Source organism: Heliconius melpomene, chromosome 19 (assembly GCF_056956725.1).
Source record: "Heliconius melpomene rosina isolate 202511_hmr_F chromosome 19, ASM5695672v1, whole genome shotgun sequence".
NCBI lineage: Eukaryota > Metazoa > Arthropoda > Insecta > Lepidoptera > Nymphalidae > Heliconius > Heliconius melpomene.
Genome location: NC_140407.1, coordinates 5,050,028 through 5,068,230, shown reverse-complemented (window position 1 = coordinate 5,068,230; position 18,203 = coordinate 5,050,028). Strand labels below are relative to the sequence as shown.

At 33.3% G+C, this 18,203-nt stretch overlaps 2 protein-coding genes and 1 pseudogene across 5 annotated transcripts; all 3 read right to left on the bottom strand.

The window, feature by feature from the left end:
• Positions 1-255: 255 nt before the first annotated feature.
• On the bottom strand, positions 256-6,167 carry LOC146528450 (myrosinase 1-like). 3 transcript variants are annotated; one of them, XM_085203581.1, is made up of 10 exons: positions 6,061-6,167; positions 5,467-5,579; positions 4,602-4,784; positions 3,875-4,264; positions 3,545-3,639; positions 3,106-3,253; positions 2,518-2,672; positions 1,177-1,415; positions 874-1,007; positions 256-468 (listed from the first exon to the last, which is right to left on the bottom strand). In XM_085203581.1, the coding sequence occupies exons 1-10, from the start codon at positions 6,096-6,098 to the stop codon at positions 464-466; spliced, it is 1,500 nt and encodes a 499-aa protein (XP_085059707.1). In that variant the 5' UTR covers positions 6,099-6,167; the 3' UTR covers positions 256-463. The 3 variants fall into 3 exon arrangements, with proteins under 3 accessions (XP_085059707.1, XP_085059706.1, XP_085059705.1); XM_085203580.1 differs by having other exon boundaries at positions 264-468; positions 866-1,007; XM_085203579.1 differs by lacking the exon at positions 256-468 and having other exon boundaries at positions 812-1,007.
• A 1,463-nt stretch (positions 6,168-7,630) lies between these two features.
• LOC146528449 (myrosinase 1-like) lies at positions 7,631-12,646 on the bottom strand (annotated as a pseudogene). The gene is made up of 6 exons (XR_014879070.1): positions 11,775-12,646; positions 10,984-11,087; positions 8,840-9,532; positions 8,489-8,746; positions 8,078-8,322; positions 7,631-7,836 (listed from the first exon to the last, which is right to left on the bottom strand). The product of XR_014879070.1 is annotated as a myrosinase 1-like (transcript).
• A 506-nt stretch (positions 12,647-13,152) lies between these two features.
• LOC146528448 (myrosinase 1-like) lies at positions 13,153-17,746 on the bottom strand. The gene is made up of 6 exons (XM_085202785.1): positions 17,593-17,746; positions 16,387-16,490; positions 15,414-16,084; positions 15,029-15,334; positions 14,692-14,936; positions 13,153-13,389 (listed from the first exon to the last, which is right to left on the bottom strand). Exons 1-6 carry the CDS (start codon positions 17,613-17,615, stop codon positions 13,230-13,232), a joined length of 1,509 nt encoding a protein of 502 aa, XP_085058911.1. The 5' UTR covers positions 17,616-17,746; the 3' UTR covers positions 13,153-13,229.
• Between the last annotated feature and the right edge of the window lie 457 nt (positions 17,747-18,203).

The window sequence follows — 18,203 nt, the reverse complement described above, 5'->3', positions numbered from 1 at the left end:
CGTGACATTGGCGAAGTGATATGTGCTCAACTGGCACGCTCGGAACGCCAGATTTAAAGAACCATACCATAAAAACGTAGCGGGATTTGACCACGTATCCTCTTTTAATTTTTTAATTCGTTTCAACCAGTAAAAATCCAACTTGGGATTTGGATTTGACTTAAGGAAGAGTTAAGTAAGTATAGACTAAGTAAAAGCATTTATAAGAAAGAAATGTATTTCAAGAAGATAGAAATAAATTTTCTATAGAAGATCTGTATTTCATATCATAAAAATACAAAAAACATTTGTAAAAAATATATTTAATTTACAATCTCAGTACAACACGTGCCATCTAGTGTTGAATAGAAGTACAAATTTTATTGTCATTTGTGCCCTCTTTTGTTGAATAGCTTAAACTACGGCGTATCTAAAAATATCGTGATCCGAGGCGTAGTCCTATATAATGTCGATAGATGGCGTTTTACTCTGAAACAAAAAATTGACTGAATTAATATTATTCTTTAACATAAATCGATTTCTATAATGTTAGAGAAACTTTGTAATAAACGAATACTATTTAAGATTTAACAAATTTTTCATATTTTACAGAATATTTAATTCGTTGGTAACATGCTATGTCACTCCGATCTTCGCATTTCGTGAATTTAGAGGTGGTATTTATAAAAAAAAAATATCAAAACAATTAAAAATTCGGAAAATTAAATCTACACTCAACAATAAACATATAAAACAATCACAATAGGAAAAACGACACAATTCGGGATGGAATATTGGATATTCCAAACAAAAAATAACTAAATAACTACAAAATTTTAATAATTTATCACAAATCATCTCTAACGATTTTCTTTTTTTTACTAACGGTAATACTTAGGCTTTTAGGCTGCCAGTCCTCCTCTATAATTTTCTTTTTTATAATCCTCTTATATACAATAGCAGAGAGCCTGGCTGTACGCGTTTTTTCTTCTGAATCAAAGTCCACTTCGTATAAGCCAAATCGTTCACTGAAAAACAATAATTTGTAAAAGATTGTTAATAAATAATAAAACACATAATTAAATAGATAGTTGTTATTTTGGGGTCTCATAGATAATAAAGGCATTTATATTTTATTGATTTCCTTTTCTCCACTAAAGTATAGACCAATACGAAAATAAATAAAATTTTCATCACCTAGTCCCAGCAAACCATTCAACATTATCCATGAGACTCCACAGTGTGTATCCCTTTACATTTGAACCATCTTCCAAAGCGTATAGTAACGCCTTCAAATACTGCCTTATATTTTCGACTCGTGAGGTATCTTTTAGACCCTTATCAGTTGACCATCCGTGTTCAGTGATAAACATTGGGGGGTAGTCGTATTTCAGGTTGATGTAGATACATATTCTGTATAGGCCGTATGCTGCGCCCTGAGAATATTTTTTGTTTTAATAGTTAAAATAAAATATTATATTTTAAAAATAAAATATTAATTTAGCAAGATGTGAGACTAAGTACCCTCAAGTAAGAAGTCCAAATGTCGAAACCAATTAAGAAAAAAATTGATATCCATACCTGTATTATAAATTCGAAAGTAATTCTGTCTGTCTGTCTGTCTGTCTTTTACGCAATCAGGGCCAAACCGCTAATTTAATAGTGATAAAATACACATATAGAGATACTTGAGGGTCCCGGGATGGATGACATAGGATACTTTTTTTTTCTCATATTTGTAATATTTTTGATATATACCAATATATTAAAATAATTAATTTGACAAGCAATTTATTCCGCCATGTTAATAACAGTCGTCGCTACGCGTTGCTAAGCAACGGCTTGCAAAGTTTGTTGTTTTAAGAAAACGTCACTCAAAGTGAGTTTGCTTAACGCGTACATGACGCGCGCCGATATAGATTTGTAGACATTAACCAAAATTAGATGATTTCTATAATTTGATATTTATCCTTATGAAAATAAATATAATAGTCACTTTTAGCATTCATCATCTAGATTGAAATTATGGTTTACTGTATAACATTCTAATAAATAATTAAGATGTCACTGATTCCAAATGACCTAGCCTACGCGTGGTATAGTATGACCGACGCGAACTGCACCGGGCAGATGACTTTGATGGATTAGTAAATTTTTATATATTTTCGAATTACTGTTAATTTTTGTTTAATTATTTGCTGCTTATAATTAATTCATCTCAGTTCTGTTGTCTATACCGATGTTATGCACTTAAAATATCGTAATTTTAATCATTTGGGATTTTATTTAATATTGTTCGCAAAAATTAATAATTATTTAATATAGACAAAAGTTTAGGAAGCGCGCACGGCAAACTTTAGGTACTTTTACTTTTTTTGTTTGTTCATTTCGGTTACTCAGATATTTTTTCTAATAATAAATCTCCACTTATTATAATTTTTTAACTTATTTTAGTTATTTAGGCTTATATTTTCGCAGGCGTAGCCGCGTCCGGGCCCACTAGTTTAAATATAAAAAATGAAACAAAATTTTACATACCCTCAACCAAGACGATTGTGACTTCGCCCACTTTTCTCCGTAACTCAATTTTATACCCAAATCGTGCTCTAAGCCTCTTGTATGGGCACAACTCTCCTCAGATTTACTGACTAACGTTGTAGTATAATGATTAACTCCAATGAAATCTGACGAACCTATGAAAAAGTATTAGGTAATTTGTAATAAAGAAAAATAAGTATAAAAAAGTGGCTACCGTTGTGGCGTATTGCAACAGTATCTGACTGTAAGTATTTCATTCCCCCAAATGGGACTTGAACCCACAACCTTTGTGTTTACAGTCGCACAGACAACCTCAAATGGTTATTAACCATAATCAATAATATGCTGTTAATTTCTTTTTACAAGAAGAACTTATTTGGAAGTGTAAAAGTAATTTACTTGGGGCTTAAAACGGCGAATTTCGAGTGTAAAATAAATAATTTAAAGTGAAAAACTGCTTTGGTGTGTAAATTTGGCGTTCATCTTTTTTGAGACATTACGCGTTGAATAGTGTAACTTAACGCTGCGTTTTGCCTATCTCTTTATCTTTTTATTACATAAAGTAAGCTATAATTTCCAAATAAATACCTTTCAATAATTTAATTTCCTCACGACTAAGTTCAGGCAACATAGAGTGGCTGTAGCCGCGCTCGATACTCAACTCTTTCACTCGTCTTTTAACGTCTATAGGGAAGTCACCAGTTTTAGACCATATTGGGTGCAGGTACATGTCTAGCTGAAATATACAATCTATATTTAATATTTAAAAAAAATATATAAGACGGAGTGTTGTGACACCATCGGTTGGTTTCCACTATAGTGTCGGTCACGATTCGTTCTCTGTCCGATATCAATCTGTTAAAACATTCTTATATCCGAATTTCTTAATAAATATACAAACAATAATATACTGAATATCCTAATACCTATAGGTACTGAAATACTATACAAATTATCCTTTTTTGAACTTGGTTAATAAAAGGAAACAATTCAAGTAAGAAGGATAGGTATATGATATAAAACTTACCGTAAACATTCTATATAAAGCTGTAGCTTCAGCATTTTCAGTCGTATTAACCACTGGATCCGCCCAGTTCAGACCGAGTGAAATACCCACTGACCCTATAAAGAGAAAAAAAATGAAAAAAAAATAATAAAAATAAAAATGTATTTTTCACATTTTTATTGCATGTGTAAATGTCGGAACACAATGCTACGAAATCTAGACCAGAGCGATTAAATGAAAATTTAAAAAAAAAATCATCCCACCGAGTGAAAATCGATCCCATTACCTCCAACGCCCTGACGGCCTCTAGCCAAACAAATATGCACAAAAATATAAAAAAAAAAACTATACCCTTATAATTGTCCTTATATTCCTTTTGATACAATCGATAGACCTTCGCATGAGCTAACATCACATTTTTAATGCACGAATAAACATCACTTCTGTCTTTTCCCTGTGTGAATTGTATCGCGTCGTATAATCCCACAGCACATATAGAATTAGGCTGGTTGATTGTTATCCAATAGGGAACCTTGTGAGCATATCTCTCAAATACAACTCTTGCGTAATTTAGAAACCACCCCACGGACAAGGGGTTCTTCCAACCCCCCAAATCTTGTAAATTTTGTGGTAAATCGAAGTGGTATAAGGTAATCATTGGTTTTATGCCGTATTTGGTGAGTTCGTCTATTAGGTTGTCGTAGTATTCGAGACCTTTCTCGTTTGTTTTGTTTGGATGACCTGTTAAAGAAAAGTTGAAAGAGATAATAATTTTGTCTAATAAAATCTAAATTACGTTCATGCTGTATCCCAGCTTCCCGTTCCTGGGATAGGCAGAGGGAACCTCCTTTCCGCCGATTTCTGGAGGCATAGCGTATTCAGTGGCGGAACCCAACGCTGCATTTTATCTCGACATCAGAGCAAAGAAATCGAAACATTTGCATAAATATTTCATTTTGTCGAGTGGGGATCGAACCCACAACCAGTCTTTTATAGGTACACTTTGTGCCTCTGCGCCACGATTGGCCTCTTATTAATAGCTGGCTCTAATTTACCACTAGTTTTTAAAAAATCTTACCATCAGGCAAAACCCTAGTCCAAGATATAGAAAACCTATAATGATTCACGCCCAGCTCTCTCAGCATCTCTACATCTCTCTTGTAGTTGTGATAGGAGTCACTCGCTACGTCTCCGTTTCTTCCGTCGGTTATCACTTCGGGGTGTTCGTGGAAGTGTTTGTCCCATATACTTTGTCCTTTACCTTTAAAAAGAAAATATAGTTGGAAATAAAACCTTTAAAATTAAATTTAAAAAATATTACTTTTTTGGTTACTTGTTTGTTTACTTTAATATTTAAAGAGAAACGTAAATAATGACTGGTGAAAGACCACTCTCTTCTTTACTTATATAGATTTTGAAATTGTTCAAGAAAACATAAACATCCCACAAATGTATTGGAACACACATTCACCAAGTATGGTCAATTAAACACCAAATTAACAACACAATTTCTTCTTATAATTTATAGATTTAAAACGGTAACTATCATTAAAAATATATTAAATTAATAGCAAAAGATAACCTTTAGATATAAACGCATTGATTGTTTTGCTTAATTAGATAGCGAGAGCGAAAGTTAAATTTAAATTATTGTTTTTTTTTAAATTTACGGTTCGCATATAGAGTAGGCAGAGATAACCAAGTGTGAAGACACTCCCTTCTCCACTTTCCGTCGAATTTTTCGAGGTATTGCGTGTTGAGTGGCGGAGCTCAAAGCCGCGCTACAATACATGTCCTTCGACAGTACCACACTGTGTCCTCGAAGGTCAACCGATGTCTCCCCCCGCCAGTCTGTTACCATTCACTCTAACTTTACAAGCCACTTTATCCATTCTTTAATCATTCATTCTCTTGATAAAAGAAATATTATAAAAGGTTTTTACCATCTTCGTTCCAAGCGCCTTCCACCTGGTAAGCAGACGTGGATACACCGAAAAGGAAATCATCTTTGAATCTTCTCACTCTCGTGTCCGTCCATCCGTGAATGCCATATATACTGGATATAAAAATAAAAAAATATGATTTATTAAGTATATATTATATATACAGTAGGTTCGATTCCCTATGCTTGGTTTTTGAGACTGAATTGTTCTTATTTACTTGGGAGACAAAGTGCAACGTTCAATGCAATGTCTCGAATAAATTTTCCTTCGGATAAAAATCGAACCCACAACTCTCGTTTGTGCTAATAAGACATTGTTCCACTGCGCCACTGTGACCTTGATATTATATGCAAATATCGTACAACTTATACGTACTAGAGTACCAAACGTACGTAGTAGAGTACCAAATATTAATATTAAATAATAATACTATACAAACTAGTTCATAATATGTCATAAATATTATTATTATTACTTAATTATTATATAAATATTCTAATAGAAAAATCAAGCGAAATATTCACAGAAAACTAAGATAGATTAAGAGACTTTTTAATTATTAAAATAAATATTATATAAGATGAAAAGGCTTACCTAATTAAAATTAAAACTAAATTTATTACACACTGCATTACCGTAAGACACGAACGCGAGCGACCTTATGTCAGATAAAGCAATTATAGTGATATACTTATAGATAGATATACGATTAAAATACTAATATATAGATAAAACATTAGTATGTTTTTACAATCTGTGAATATTATTTGTTTTTGATTATCTGTGATTTTTATTATCTTTTTTTTTATCTGTTGGCACACCTTGCGGTGGGCTTACGGTGCAAACCTTCACTTTAAAGAATTCGGTGACTAGCGCCGCTGTTTTTAAGGCCCATACCTTTTAAGGAAAGAAGGAACCCTTATAAGATTATTTTGTTGTCCGTACGTCTGTCTGTCGGTCTTTCAAGAGCCTTTATCTCAGGAACGCTTGGAGATATCGAGTTGCAATTCAAATCATATACCCATATCTACGGCCGCATGATTTATTGAAAAAAAAATTCTTCATTTTTAACGTCAATTTATCTATTTATTTATATTTTCAAAATATAATGGCATGTATTTGCCATTTCTAATTGATTAAGCGTTTGTGAATTGTTCATATATTTAGGTTTTAAGTACGTTCTTATAGTCAAAGAAATCCAGCATAGTGTCTTAAAGAGTAAAGGTTATTTTAGACAGAGGAGCAAATCGAGTTTTTCTCTTTTTGTAATTTAAAAACAATCAAAAATTCACTGACAAATTCACATAATTTTATGAAGAAAATGTATAACGTAAAAATTATAGCCCTGCCAAAAATTATGCCCATATATATATTTTTTAAATATTTCTAGTTTCTCGCTGCAGACCGCAACAACCTATCTGCACCAGGACTGACCTCTAATATATTCGGTAGACATATACACGATTCATCGTATGTTTAGCGTATATAGCAATGATTAAGCAAATTATAATTATTATTTAAATTTATATATACATAAATACATATGTACATAATTTAGCTCCCGGATGCAGATTAATATATATTCTCATCACACAAAGTTTTCAATATTTTAGCAAAGTTATCAGAGGAAACCCAGTAAATTGTATTTTCGCTAAATACCAGATGTTACCAGAGTGAGGAAATGGAAATAATTAATTTCCCCGAGTGAGAATCGAACCTACAACATTCGCGGATACAGTCAGACGCTGCGCCGCTACGTCATGACGATCTCAAGCCAGTGCTAGTAATAAGAACCATATTTTTTTTGGCTTAGGGGACCTGGGGACCTAGTGTTAAGATACTCCCTTCGCATTAAGACACTTCCGTTCCCCACATTCTTTATCAATTGCGTATTCGTGCCATGCGATGGTCACGGCCATAATTTATTATTATAAATTATTTAACGCATATATAAACAAAAAATCTGATAAAAGCGATAACGTATTTAAAAATAATAAATTAAATATATTGAAGGTCTGGAGTTCATTTTATTAAATTGCTTATACAGTGTATTGTATGAACTCCATATGATAAACTTCAATTTTTTTAAAGTTAGATGTCATAAATATCATTTCAGCACTTTGGACTTTCATCATCAATCATGAGAGAAATAAAAGACTTATAATTAAAATATAATAAATATTGTGTATTAATTAAGTATAAACTTAAACCTAATGTCCTTCATCAATCCACATTTCAAGGCTCTCAGGCTCATAGTCTGGGTCGACCATACGGCTCTTAATGATTTCCTTGTAAACAAACGCTGATTTTCTTGGTGTTCTGGTCCTTTCAGGACTCTCGAAGTCTACTTTATATAAACCAAAACGTTCTCTGCAATTGGAAATTGATTGGTTGCTAATGGTTTACTGGCTGGCCATTATTTGCTTTTTATACAAAAATTAATTTTATGGAAATAGACAGGTAAACGAGCTTACGGGTCACCTGATGGTAAGCGACCTTATTAAAATATATCTATTCAAATTTTTTACGCTCCAAGCTTATTGGGAGAACCATTCTTATTTAAAACAAAAATCACTATTTTTTACTATTATATATTTTTTTAATGACTTACGTGTATCCTTCCATCCATTCAAAGTTGTCCATCAAACTCCAAGCCATATATCCTTTAAGGTTCACACCAGCTTCAAGAGTATCTAAAACGCTATTTAAAGCAGCTCTATAATATCCTACCCTGTCCTCATCAAAAACACCAGCCTCTGGAGGACTGGACCACCCGTTCTCAGTTATATAAAATACTGGGTTATTGTATTTTTTCATCAAGAATGTCAAAGAATTGTAGATGCTATTGGGTGCTTGCTGAAAAATTACGAATGATTACTTTTTTACACATACCAGTACGCAGAGTTCTAAAATAAAGTAACTAAAGTATAATTGGTTTTTTTTTATTTTCATCCACATAAAAACACCCAATAAAAACTGTATGAATGTAGAAAATATTAGATAACAACTATCCAAAACTTACAGCAAGCCATTTTGAAGCAGATCTTGGCCATTTGAGGAACGTAGTTTCCGACATCAGAATCAGCGTACAAGGAAGGAATAGGATAATCTGTCTTATGTAAGGTGGCTGATATGAGGTTGCTTGTATAATTATTGACACCAAAGAAATCGTAAGCTCCTTGTGCCAATTTTGTTCCAAACTTTTCTGTGCTACAATTTGTGAAAATTCCTTTGGAAAGCCACCTTCCTCGGAGAAAATGGGTTCAGCATAAAGTCCCCACTGTAATAAAGAGAACACATTAAAAAATATAAAAAAATATAAAATAAAAAATGTTAAGGTTTACAAGTATAATACAATAAACTAAAAACTCACCGCAGCCTGTCTATATATTTCCGCTGCTTGCTCATCTTCTTCAGAATCAGTTAAAGGTCCAAACCAATTAACACTAATTGTAATGCCGCACACACCATTTTGACTAGGTTTAAAGTTTTTAGCATAAGCGTGATATGCTCTCGCATGACCTAACACAAGACTTTTCGCACACTAATAAGTACCAACATCAGTTGCATTTAGAATTGATGCCTTTGTGCTCCATCCATAACCTTCATAACAGATTTCTCTAGGTTCATTAAATGTGATCCCACTGGATTTACTTGGATTTACTTTACTTTACTCTATCTCCTAACCTGTCAAAAACGACACGAGCATAGTCTTCAAACCATTCCGGAAATAATGGGTTCATAAATCCCCCTAAATCTTGAAGTTTTCGAGGCAAGTCCCAGTGATATAAAGTAACCATTGGAGTAATGTTGTATTTGAGCATCTCATTAATATAATTGTTATAAAATTCTATGCCAGCCTCATTGACCTGGTTTGCAAGTCCATTGGGAAGGATCCTGGACCAAGATAATGAAAATCTGTAGGCATCTAATCCAAGTTCCCTCATCATCTCTACGTCTCTCTTGTAGTTTTCATAGGTATTGCCTGCTACGTCTCCATTGCTGGCGTCTTTGATAACATAAGGTTTAGTGTGAGTCATGTGATCCCATATGTTTTCACCTTTACCTGTCAAAGAATAAAAAAAATATATTCTATTTTGCTTTTTGTTATTTGAACTATGTTATTAAATTTGACAACACAGATTTTGCAACTTCAATATTATATTATTTGGATTTTATAATAATGAAGTAATTATAGTTTTATAATAGTGAATATTTAAGTTTATTAGCAAGAATAAGTGGTTTCCCGATATACTTCAATCTTGCATTTGTTCATCCAATATGCCATATTTCTAAATAGGCCACACACGAGAAGACGTGAATTGTTATCATTAATATTTTGCTATGGAAACCAAAATATCTATCGTTACTGTAATAAAAACAATATACTATATAATTCAGAAAAATATGTAGTGCTATACTTTTGTTTCCATCTATTCGTCATCCGTCATCCGTCAAGCTATCAATGATAATTTAGATTAGTCGACGACAGATTCGTAACGACATTATCAAAGAGCGTAATCGTAATCTAATATTATGTAATGTTACTTGGTCCTTACATCTCTACTGGGTGAAAACAATCTTATCTTCCGGAAATTATATATTTTTTTATCATTTCGGTAACAATTTCATAATAATGCACTATCTACAATTCGTTTAGTAGGTTTTTAGTTTTTATTAAATATTTTCCGAATTCTGGAGGTACTGCGTGTTGAGGAGTGGAACTCAAAGCCATGCTTGGGGTCGTTACCAGACCCACAATCTAGGTTGTTTACAGTCGCACTCAATATACCTATAGGATGGTCAAAACGATGTTACCAAATATTTTGGATTAATCAGTAAAAATTTTCTTCAGTAGCATCAGACCATAGGCACAGTTCGATGCACTCTCTGGGCCTACTTGAACTGCAATTTGTAGTATTGATAGACCGAATGATTCAAGATTAAAGTTGCTAAATAATAATAATAAATACTTTATTAAGCAATTTTCTTACAAAATCCACTAGTGATTGGAGCCTCCCTTTAAGCATGTTATTGCCTGTACCAGGAGACTCCGCTCTTCCATTAACATTTAAAAAAAAAAAAAAAACCATAACATTGATAGAAACCGTTAAAGTTAAAGTATATTATTAAAAGTTAAAGTATATTATTTTACAATATATATTTACTTGTTATAACATTTCCTATTTGTTTATATTTTTTCCTATTTCTTTTTATTTTGTATCTATTCCAAATTATGTTGTGTATTTGTAGCTGTTAATTATTATATAATTGTAGGTATATGTATGTATATAAATGTATTTAGTGTAATGCTACCTGGCATGCTCAATAAGTGCTTCAGTTTCCTCGTATGAAAGTGGTGTCAGCCATCCTTTAAGTTTTTTAAATGTATAGTCAAATATCAATCATGTCGTGAATGTCGTGATGTCTACGAAAAACATTTGTCAACCAAAATCTAGGAAAAAATAGAATATATGATAGAAAGAAAATGTATTAATTAATAAAATATATAATAACCATCTGCGTTCCATCCTCCCTCTATTTGGTAAGAAGCTGTTGCAGTTCCGAACAGGAAGTCATCAGGGAACCGCCTGTCAGCGTAACTGCTGGCTAAAATCAATCTGCAAAAACAAAAATGTTTTATTTTATTCATTTATGCTTGTAAGTTATATCTAACATAACTAAAAATATTGTATAAACAAATAACATACAACATTTTTAGTTATCTTATTAGTATTTGATTGAACTAAATGTCATCACCAATAACGCATCTAATAAGCCAAAAACCTAAGTAGTGGGAAAATGGACTAACTTTTTAATTGAAATAAATCAATAGACTAGCTTCACACTGTATTTCGTCTATAGCAACAAAGGCAGAGGGAACGTAGAGCCAAGAGTTCAAGAGATTCTATTTCCCACTTTCTACCCAATTTTCAAGATGGTGATTTGCGTGGTAAGTGGTGACAGCGCCGTGCTTTTCGTTTTATCACCAGAGAAAAGAGAAATTAATATTTGTTTATATTTTAATTTCTTCCCTCCCATAACAAGGCAAACCGCGGCGTTGATTTGCGCCTCTATACGCAATACAAGGAAATAAGAGGAAATTTTAATATTAATAAAACTATTCTGTTGCTTAGTGACTGATAGAGACAACACACAACCGAAATTACGCGGTGTAGAACGCTGAAATTTAGAATATACAGAAAAGCAAAACTGCTAGATTTCACGTTTAGTAGTTCACAGAATAGTAGTTGAGCAACAACTCTATTGTATTTCTTTTTGAAAAAAAATGGACAGTTAACACTCACCCTAGTATCAAAAGCAACTTCATTGTTAAAAGAACTTTTAACATAGCAGAGAAATGGTCCTCATTCCTCTATATATTCATAGTAATCACGTGAACCACTTGAACTTGATATACTGTCTGTGGGAGACCAGATAAGCATTTCATGTATTAGTTGTATCTATATAGCTATCAAAATTAAATTCCAAGACCAGTTTCTCCCATACTATAAACTTAAATGTTTATGGTAAAAGCAGTGTTAACTCTTCTCTTTTTTTGTAGCGAAGAAAACTTTTACGAATATACGAGTACTGCCTGAGTGGGACTTTTGGACTAACAGATGTAGACCATCAATAATACCCACTAAATCCTCACGATCCCTTCGGGCCAGTAGCAGGGGTCCGGACTACGGGTGCTAAGGGGCCCCTGCATGAACCCAGCGATAGCAATTTCAACCAATATTTCGTAGTCCAATGGGTCGTGGGTTCAAATTCCTATGAGCTCTAATTCGAAATAATTGTACAAACAGTAATAAGGATTTGTCACGTAGGTACTGGTATAAGTTATAAGTTCAGATATGGGGTTTCTAATGTGTTCAGTTGAGTACACAGCCCTCTGCCAATGTAAAGTTTTAGGGAGAACAGACTAAGTAGATTGGTTGTTAAAACTGATACAAATGAAACGTCATCAAAAAAATAACATTTTCTGATTTCAAGATTTTCTATGTGCTTTTTTTTTAATTCATGTTTTGTTCTCCTGCCAAATTCTTTTGAGCAAATATTGGCAAATGCTACGTTTAAGTGTAGGTTAATAATATTTCTAAGTAGGTACTGATTCTTACAACATTTTTATATTGTTAATATTTAAGACTTCGTTATAGAACTAAATAAATCAGCTTCACGCTGTATCCCGCACACAGCAGGGTATGCAGAGGGAACCTAGTGTTAAGACACTCCGTTCCCCACTTTCCGCCAAATTCTGGAGGTATTGCATGTTGAGTGGCAGAAGTCAACGCCGCGCTTTGCCTCGACACCAGAGCAAGAAATGGAAATATGAATATTTCACTTCCTCGAGTGGGGATCGAACCCACAGTCGTTACAGACACCCTTGTGTCGCTGCGCCACGACAGCCTCTTTGATTTTATTTTATTTCTGGTAGTTTAGGTGAGTGGTTCTTTGTCTGCTGATCCAGTCTTCAAAATCAATTACACCACAATAGAACATTAGATAGCGTTGAAATCTTTCTTATTAACTTGTTATATTTATATATTTGTTTAATATTCTTCTTCATTTTTAGGAATTCTATGTCTTAGACTATACTTTTAATAATATGAGTGAAAAATTTCATCATAATCTGAACTTTTATTACATTATGTACAAATATTGGCACAAAATAAAGCAATGTCAACTTAAGAGATATATTTACATTAACATTAATAATAAAATATATTATATATATGTATAATAATACAATTGGTTAATTAGTGCCCTTCGTCGATCCACATGTCGAGGCTCTCGGGCTCATAGTCTGGGTCGATCATACGGCTCTTAATGATGTCTTTATACACAAACGCCGACTTCCTTGGTTTTCTGGTCCTTTCAGGGCTCTCGAAATCTACTTCGTATAAGCCGAAACGTTCACTGAAATTAGAAAAAAAAAATTTACATAATAATATGATATTCATAGAAATAAGACGTCGTGGCGTGGTTATATAATATATCAAAATTATGTCCATTTTCTTATTCTGCCATAACCTATATAGCTTATAAGGATATTACTTACATATAATCTAACAGTTCTATAACATCTAAAAGGACAATTTTATAACCTACTACCTGAGATTAGGTTCAATTGACTTAAATTGGATGAATAGCAGGTAAATTAATCTTATCATTACACTGTTAGTACGTATCTGATAAAAAATGATATTTACGACCTGGTATAGAACCGAGGAAACTATCGTGGCACAGTTTCACAAGCGAGCGACTGTTAACGCGGTCGTTTTGTTTTCGATTCCTACTCGAGGAAATGACATCTATACTAATATAATAAAGCGGAAGAGTTTGTTTGTTTGTTTGTTTGTTTGTTTGTTTGAACGCTAAGATCTCTGGATCTACTGGTCCGATTTTCATTGTTTTTGTTTTGTATGAAAGCTGCATTCTTCAGAAGTGCTATAGGCTATACAACATTACATTACACATATATATTAATATATTTTAAAGTACATTCTAATTTGACATGCAATTTATTCTGCCATGTTAATAACAACCGTCGTTGCTACGCGACCGCTACCGCGACGTTTTGATATTCATCCTTATGAAAATAAATATAATAGTCACTATTAACATTTTATCTAGATTGAAATTATAGTTTACTGTATAACATACTAATAAATAATTAAGGAGATGTCACTGATTCCAAATGACCTAGCCACCTAGCGGGCGGCATAGTATGACCGACGCGAACGGGCAGATGACGTTGACGGTTTTATAAATTTTCATACATTTTCGAACTTTATTTGTTGTTTATAATTAATTTAAAATATACTTTGATTGTCTTCTTATTTTATTTGATATTGCTCGCTAAAATTATCCTACTTAATAGAGAGAAATGTTTAGTTATTTCGTAGAGTCGATATCTATGTACGCACGTACGGAAAACTTTAGGTACTTTTTCTAATATTAAGAATACTTATCCTTTAGTTATTTTTCTTACTAATTCTATTGAGAATTGAAAATAATTTCATGAATGTATTTAATAAATATTGTTATAGTTGAAGCAGGCGTAGCCGCGTCCGGGTCCACTAGTGTTTAATATTTTCACTTTCTGGCCCATTACTTCGCTGGAAATTACGCCACTTTTAAATATACAAAACTTATTTTTTTACTTTCTTACTATAAATAAAAGAAAAACATTTCGAATATAGAGAACGAGTTACTTACGTGTATCCCTCCATCCATTCAAAGTTGTCCATCAAACTCCATGCCATATATCCTTTAAGATTAACCCCAGCTTCAATAGCATCTAAAGCGCTGTTTAAGGCAGCTCTGTAATAAGCGATTCTGTCATCGTCAAAGACTCCAGCCTCTGGAGGGCTGGACCAACCGTTCTCAGTTATATAAAACAACGGACTATTATATTTTTTCATCAAGAAAGTTAACGAATTGTAGATGCTGTTGGGTGCTTGCTAAAAAAATCAAAATTATTATTATTGCTAAAACATTTTACTAACGTTTTATAATAAATACAATAACTATAAAATTACAATTTAAGACTTACAGCAAGCCATCTTGAAGCAGATCTTGGCCATTCTGGAGGAATATAGTTTCCAACATCAGAATCGGCGTACAAAGAAGGAATAGGGTAATCTATTTTATGTAAGGAGGCTGATATGAGATTGCTGGTGTAATGATTGACACCAAAGAAATCGGCGGATCCTCGTACGAACTCTTTCTCTTCTTCCGAAAACTCAGGCATGCGAGATCTTGGATAGCCCTGTTCCAAGCTTTTCTGTGCTACGATCTCTGAAAACTCTTTTGGAAATCCACCTTCTTCAGAGAAGATAGGTTCAGCATATAAACCCCACTGTAACAAATATAAAACAAATTAAATTTATGTAAGACATTTAAAAATATATGATTAGAAATATAAGTATTAAGTTTACCTCAGCTTGTCTAAATATTTCAGCAGCTTTTTCGTCTTCTTCGGAATCAGTCAAAGGTCCAAACCAATTAACGCTAATTGTGATGCCGCAAACACCATCTTGACTAGGTTTAAAATCGTTGACATATGCGTAGTACGCTCTCGCGTGACCCAATACAAGGTTTTTCGCACAGTAGTAAGTACCAACATCAGTTGCATTTAGAATTGGTGCCTTTGTGCTCCATCCGTAACCTTCATAACAGATCTCTCTAGGCTCATTAAACGTAATCCAGTGCTTAACTCTATCCCCTAGCCTATCGAATACGACACGTGCGTAATCTTCAAACCACTCAGGAAAGAGTGGACTCATAAATCCTCCCAAGTCTTGAAGCTTTTGAGGTAAATCCCAGTGGTATAAAGTGACCATTGGAGTAATGTTATATTTGAGCATTTCGTTTATATAATTGTTATAAAATTCTATGCCCGCTTCATTGACCTGATTTGAAAGTCCATTAGGAAGGATCCTAGACCAAGACAATGAAAATCTATAGGCATCAAGTCCAAGTTCTCTCATCATTTCTACGTCTCTCTTATAGTTTTCATAGGAATTTGCTGCAACGTCTCCATTGCTTAGGTCCTTAATAACTTGAGGCTGAGTGTGAGTCATACGATCCCATATACTTTCACCCTTGTCTGTAAGATACAAAATCATGTTTATTCTCTCTAAAAAACTTAATTGTGATTAAGAATTTTTAAATTGACAACTCTTCCGAAGTAGATAGATAGGTCTTTGTCGTGAAAAAGTGACACCTTTAAAGAATGACGTAACATAAAAGAACAATGTATATCATTTAAAATCATTAGGATCACATATTGAAATTTTGTTCCTCCTCTAAGCCATAATAACCAAATTCGTCAATATAATATTAAAATTATTATAATATTTCAATTATTGTGTTCAACAAAATTTAGAAGCTTAAAAGAAAAATAATAACCATCGGCATCCCACCCTCCCTCTATTTGGTAAGAGGCTGTCGCAGTTCCAAACAGGAAGTCATCAGGGAACCGCCTGTCAGCATGACTACTGGCCACAATAACACTGAAAACAAAATATAAAGGCACTTATTAACAGACGTGTTTCATTGATTATCTATGAAGTTGTAGATATTAACATTCATCATCAATTATTTGTGTTTATAATATTAATGTTTTTTACAGTTTGGATAGAGACACCTACATGGAATTGGCCAAATATAACAATGGAAAATAGAATTCCTTGAAAAGAGACTAAAAATCTTCCATACACACCAAGCAAATTAACAAAAATTTTAAAAAGAAAATAAGAAGAAAAAATAAGCCCGATAGTTTATCAAGACTATCGATGAAGAGTCGGGGACTTAGTTAAATTACGGGGTTTCTTTGGAGTATTTAATAGTTTAAAGAATAGGTCGACTGCATTTAGTGCTATCTAGTCGAGTTTTTTTTAATGAATATTTTATATTTTATTACTTGAAATAATCGTACACTGTTGAACACATTATCCTTCTTAGTCAGGTAACAAATTAGCCATAAACATCAAATAAATTAGAAAATATTTAAACAATCGCTACTGAGACTTAAACGAGATAGGTTTTCATATGCGCTAAAAAGAAAAGTCTAAGAGGATGACACGAGTATCATTTAAAAGGAAAAATTGTAATGGAAAAGTTAACTTATAAGTACTCTTATTGTTTGAATTAATCAAAAAAAAGGTAGGCAGAATAAACCTGGGAAACTAGTGTTAAGACACTCCGCTCTACATTAATACACTTCGGTTCCTTACCGCCGAATTCTTGACGCACTACGTGTGAAATGGCGGAACTCCACACGCTCGTTACCAGAGTGACAAATTGAAAATCTTAAACATTTCACTACCCGAGTGGGTAGGGTGCCACAACCGTCGCATTTACATCACTTGGTTTATAGTCGCACACCTGCGCCCTTGCACCAGCTTCGTTTTTCATAAATACCTATTCGTAGTGTTTCAAAGAAGGTAGGATACGGTCGGGATGTAGAGACCAAACGACCAAGGTAAAACCATCGAAATTGACTAAGAATTTTGATGGTTCTTACCTTAATCAATTTGTCTTAGGCTTGCGAGTGTCACCATAACAGGAATCACCCATGACAGTAAGCTATACAGTATATAATCTATAACTCACCTTATTACCAAAAGCAACTTCATTATCGAAGGTACTTTGGTACCTATCAGAGAAACTCTACAGAAGGAAGATACTTGTCACATATATATATGCAAAATAAACACGTGAACCTCTTGAACGTGATAATCTAACTGAGGGGGACTAGATAAGCGTTTTGTTTATTTGTTATATCCGTATATAAAAAATATATATTAGTTTATTGTACGACTATCTGTACATAAATGGTAATTATATTAGAAGATTGGAACATCTGAAATATGCTAGTGTGACTATAAATGCAACTGGCTGTGGGTTCGATTCCGACTTGAAGAAATTAAATGTTTAATATTTCATTTTCTTCGCGCTGGTGTCAAGTTCCGCCGCTCAATACGCAATGTCTCAAGAATTCGGCAGAAAATAGGGATCGGAGTGTCGTAACACAAGCTTCATTCTGCCCATCCTGCAGTATTCGGGAAACATCGTGAAATTGAGAATGAGCAAAATTGGAAAATTTTGGTAATGTTTAACCAGCTGGACCTAGTATAATAATAGATTGTGGGTTCAAATCTTGCAGGTTTGTATTAAAACCAGTAGGTAATTTTTCAAATAGTAAAGTTAAATAAAATAAATAA

Coding starts and splice junctions, on each gene's coding strand:
- LOC146528450 (XM_085203579.1), bottom strand. CDS start 6,098: ATGCAGTGTGTAATAAATTTAGTTTTAATTTTAATTAG. Junction 3,640..3,874: donor ATATAAGGACAATTATAAGG/GTATAGTTTTTT, acceptor TTCTCTTTATAG/GGTCAGTGGGTATTTCACTC. Junction 3,254..3,544: donor CTTTATATAGAATGTTTACG/GTAAGTTTTATA, acceptor TGTATATTTCAG/CTAGACATGTACCTGCACCC.
- LOC146528448 (XM_085202785.1), bottom strand. CDS start 17,615: ATGAAGTTGCTTTTGGTAATAAG. Junction 16,491..17,592: donor AAGTTGCTTTTGGTAATAAG/GTGAGTTATAGA, acceptor TTTTGTTTTCAG/TGTTATTGTGGCCAGTAGTC. Junction 16,085..16,386: donor GGGAGGGTGGGATGCCGATG/GTTATTATTTTT, acceptor TGTATCTTACAG/ACAAGGGTGAAAGTATATGG.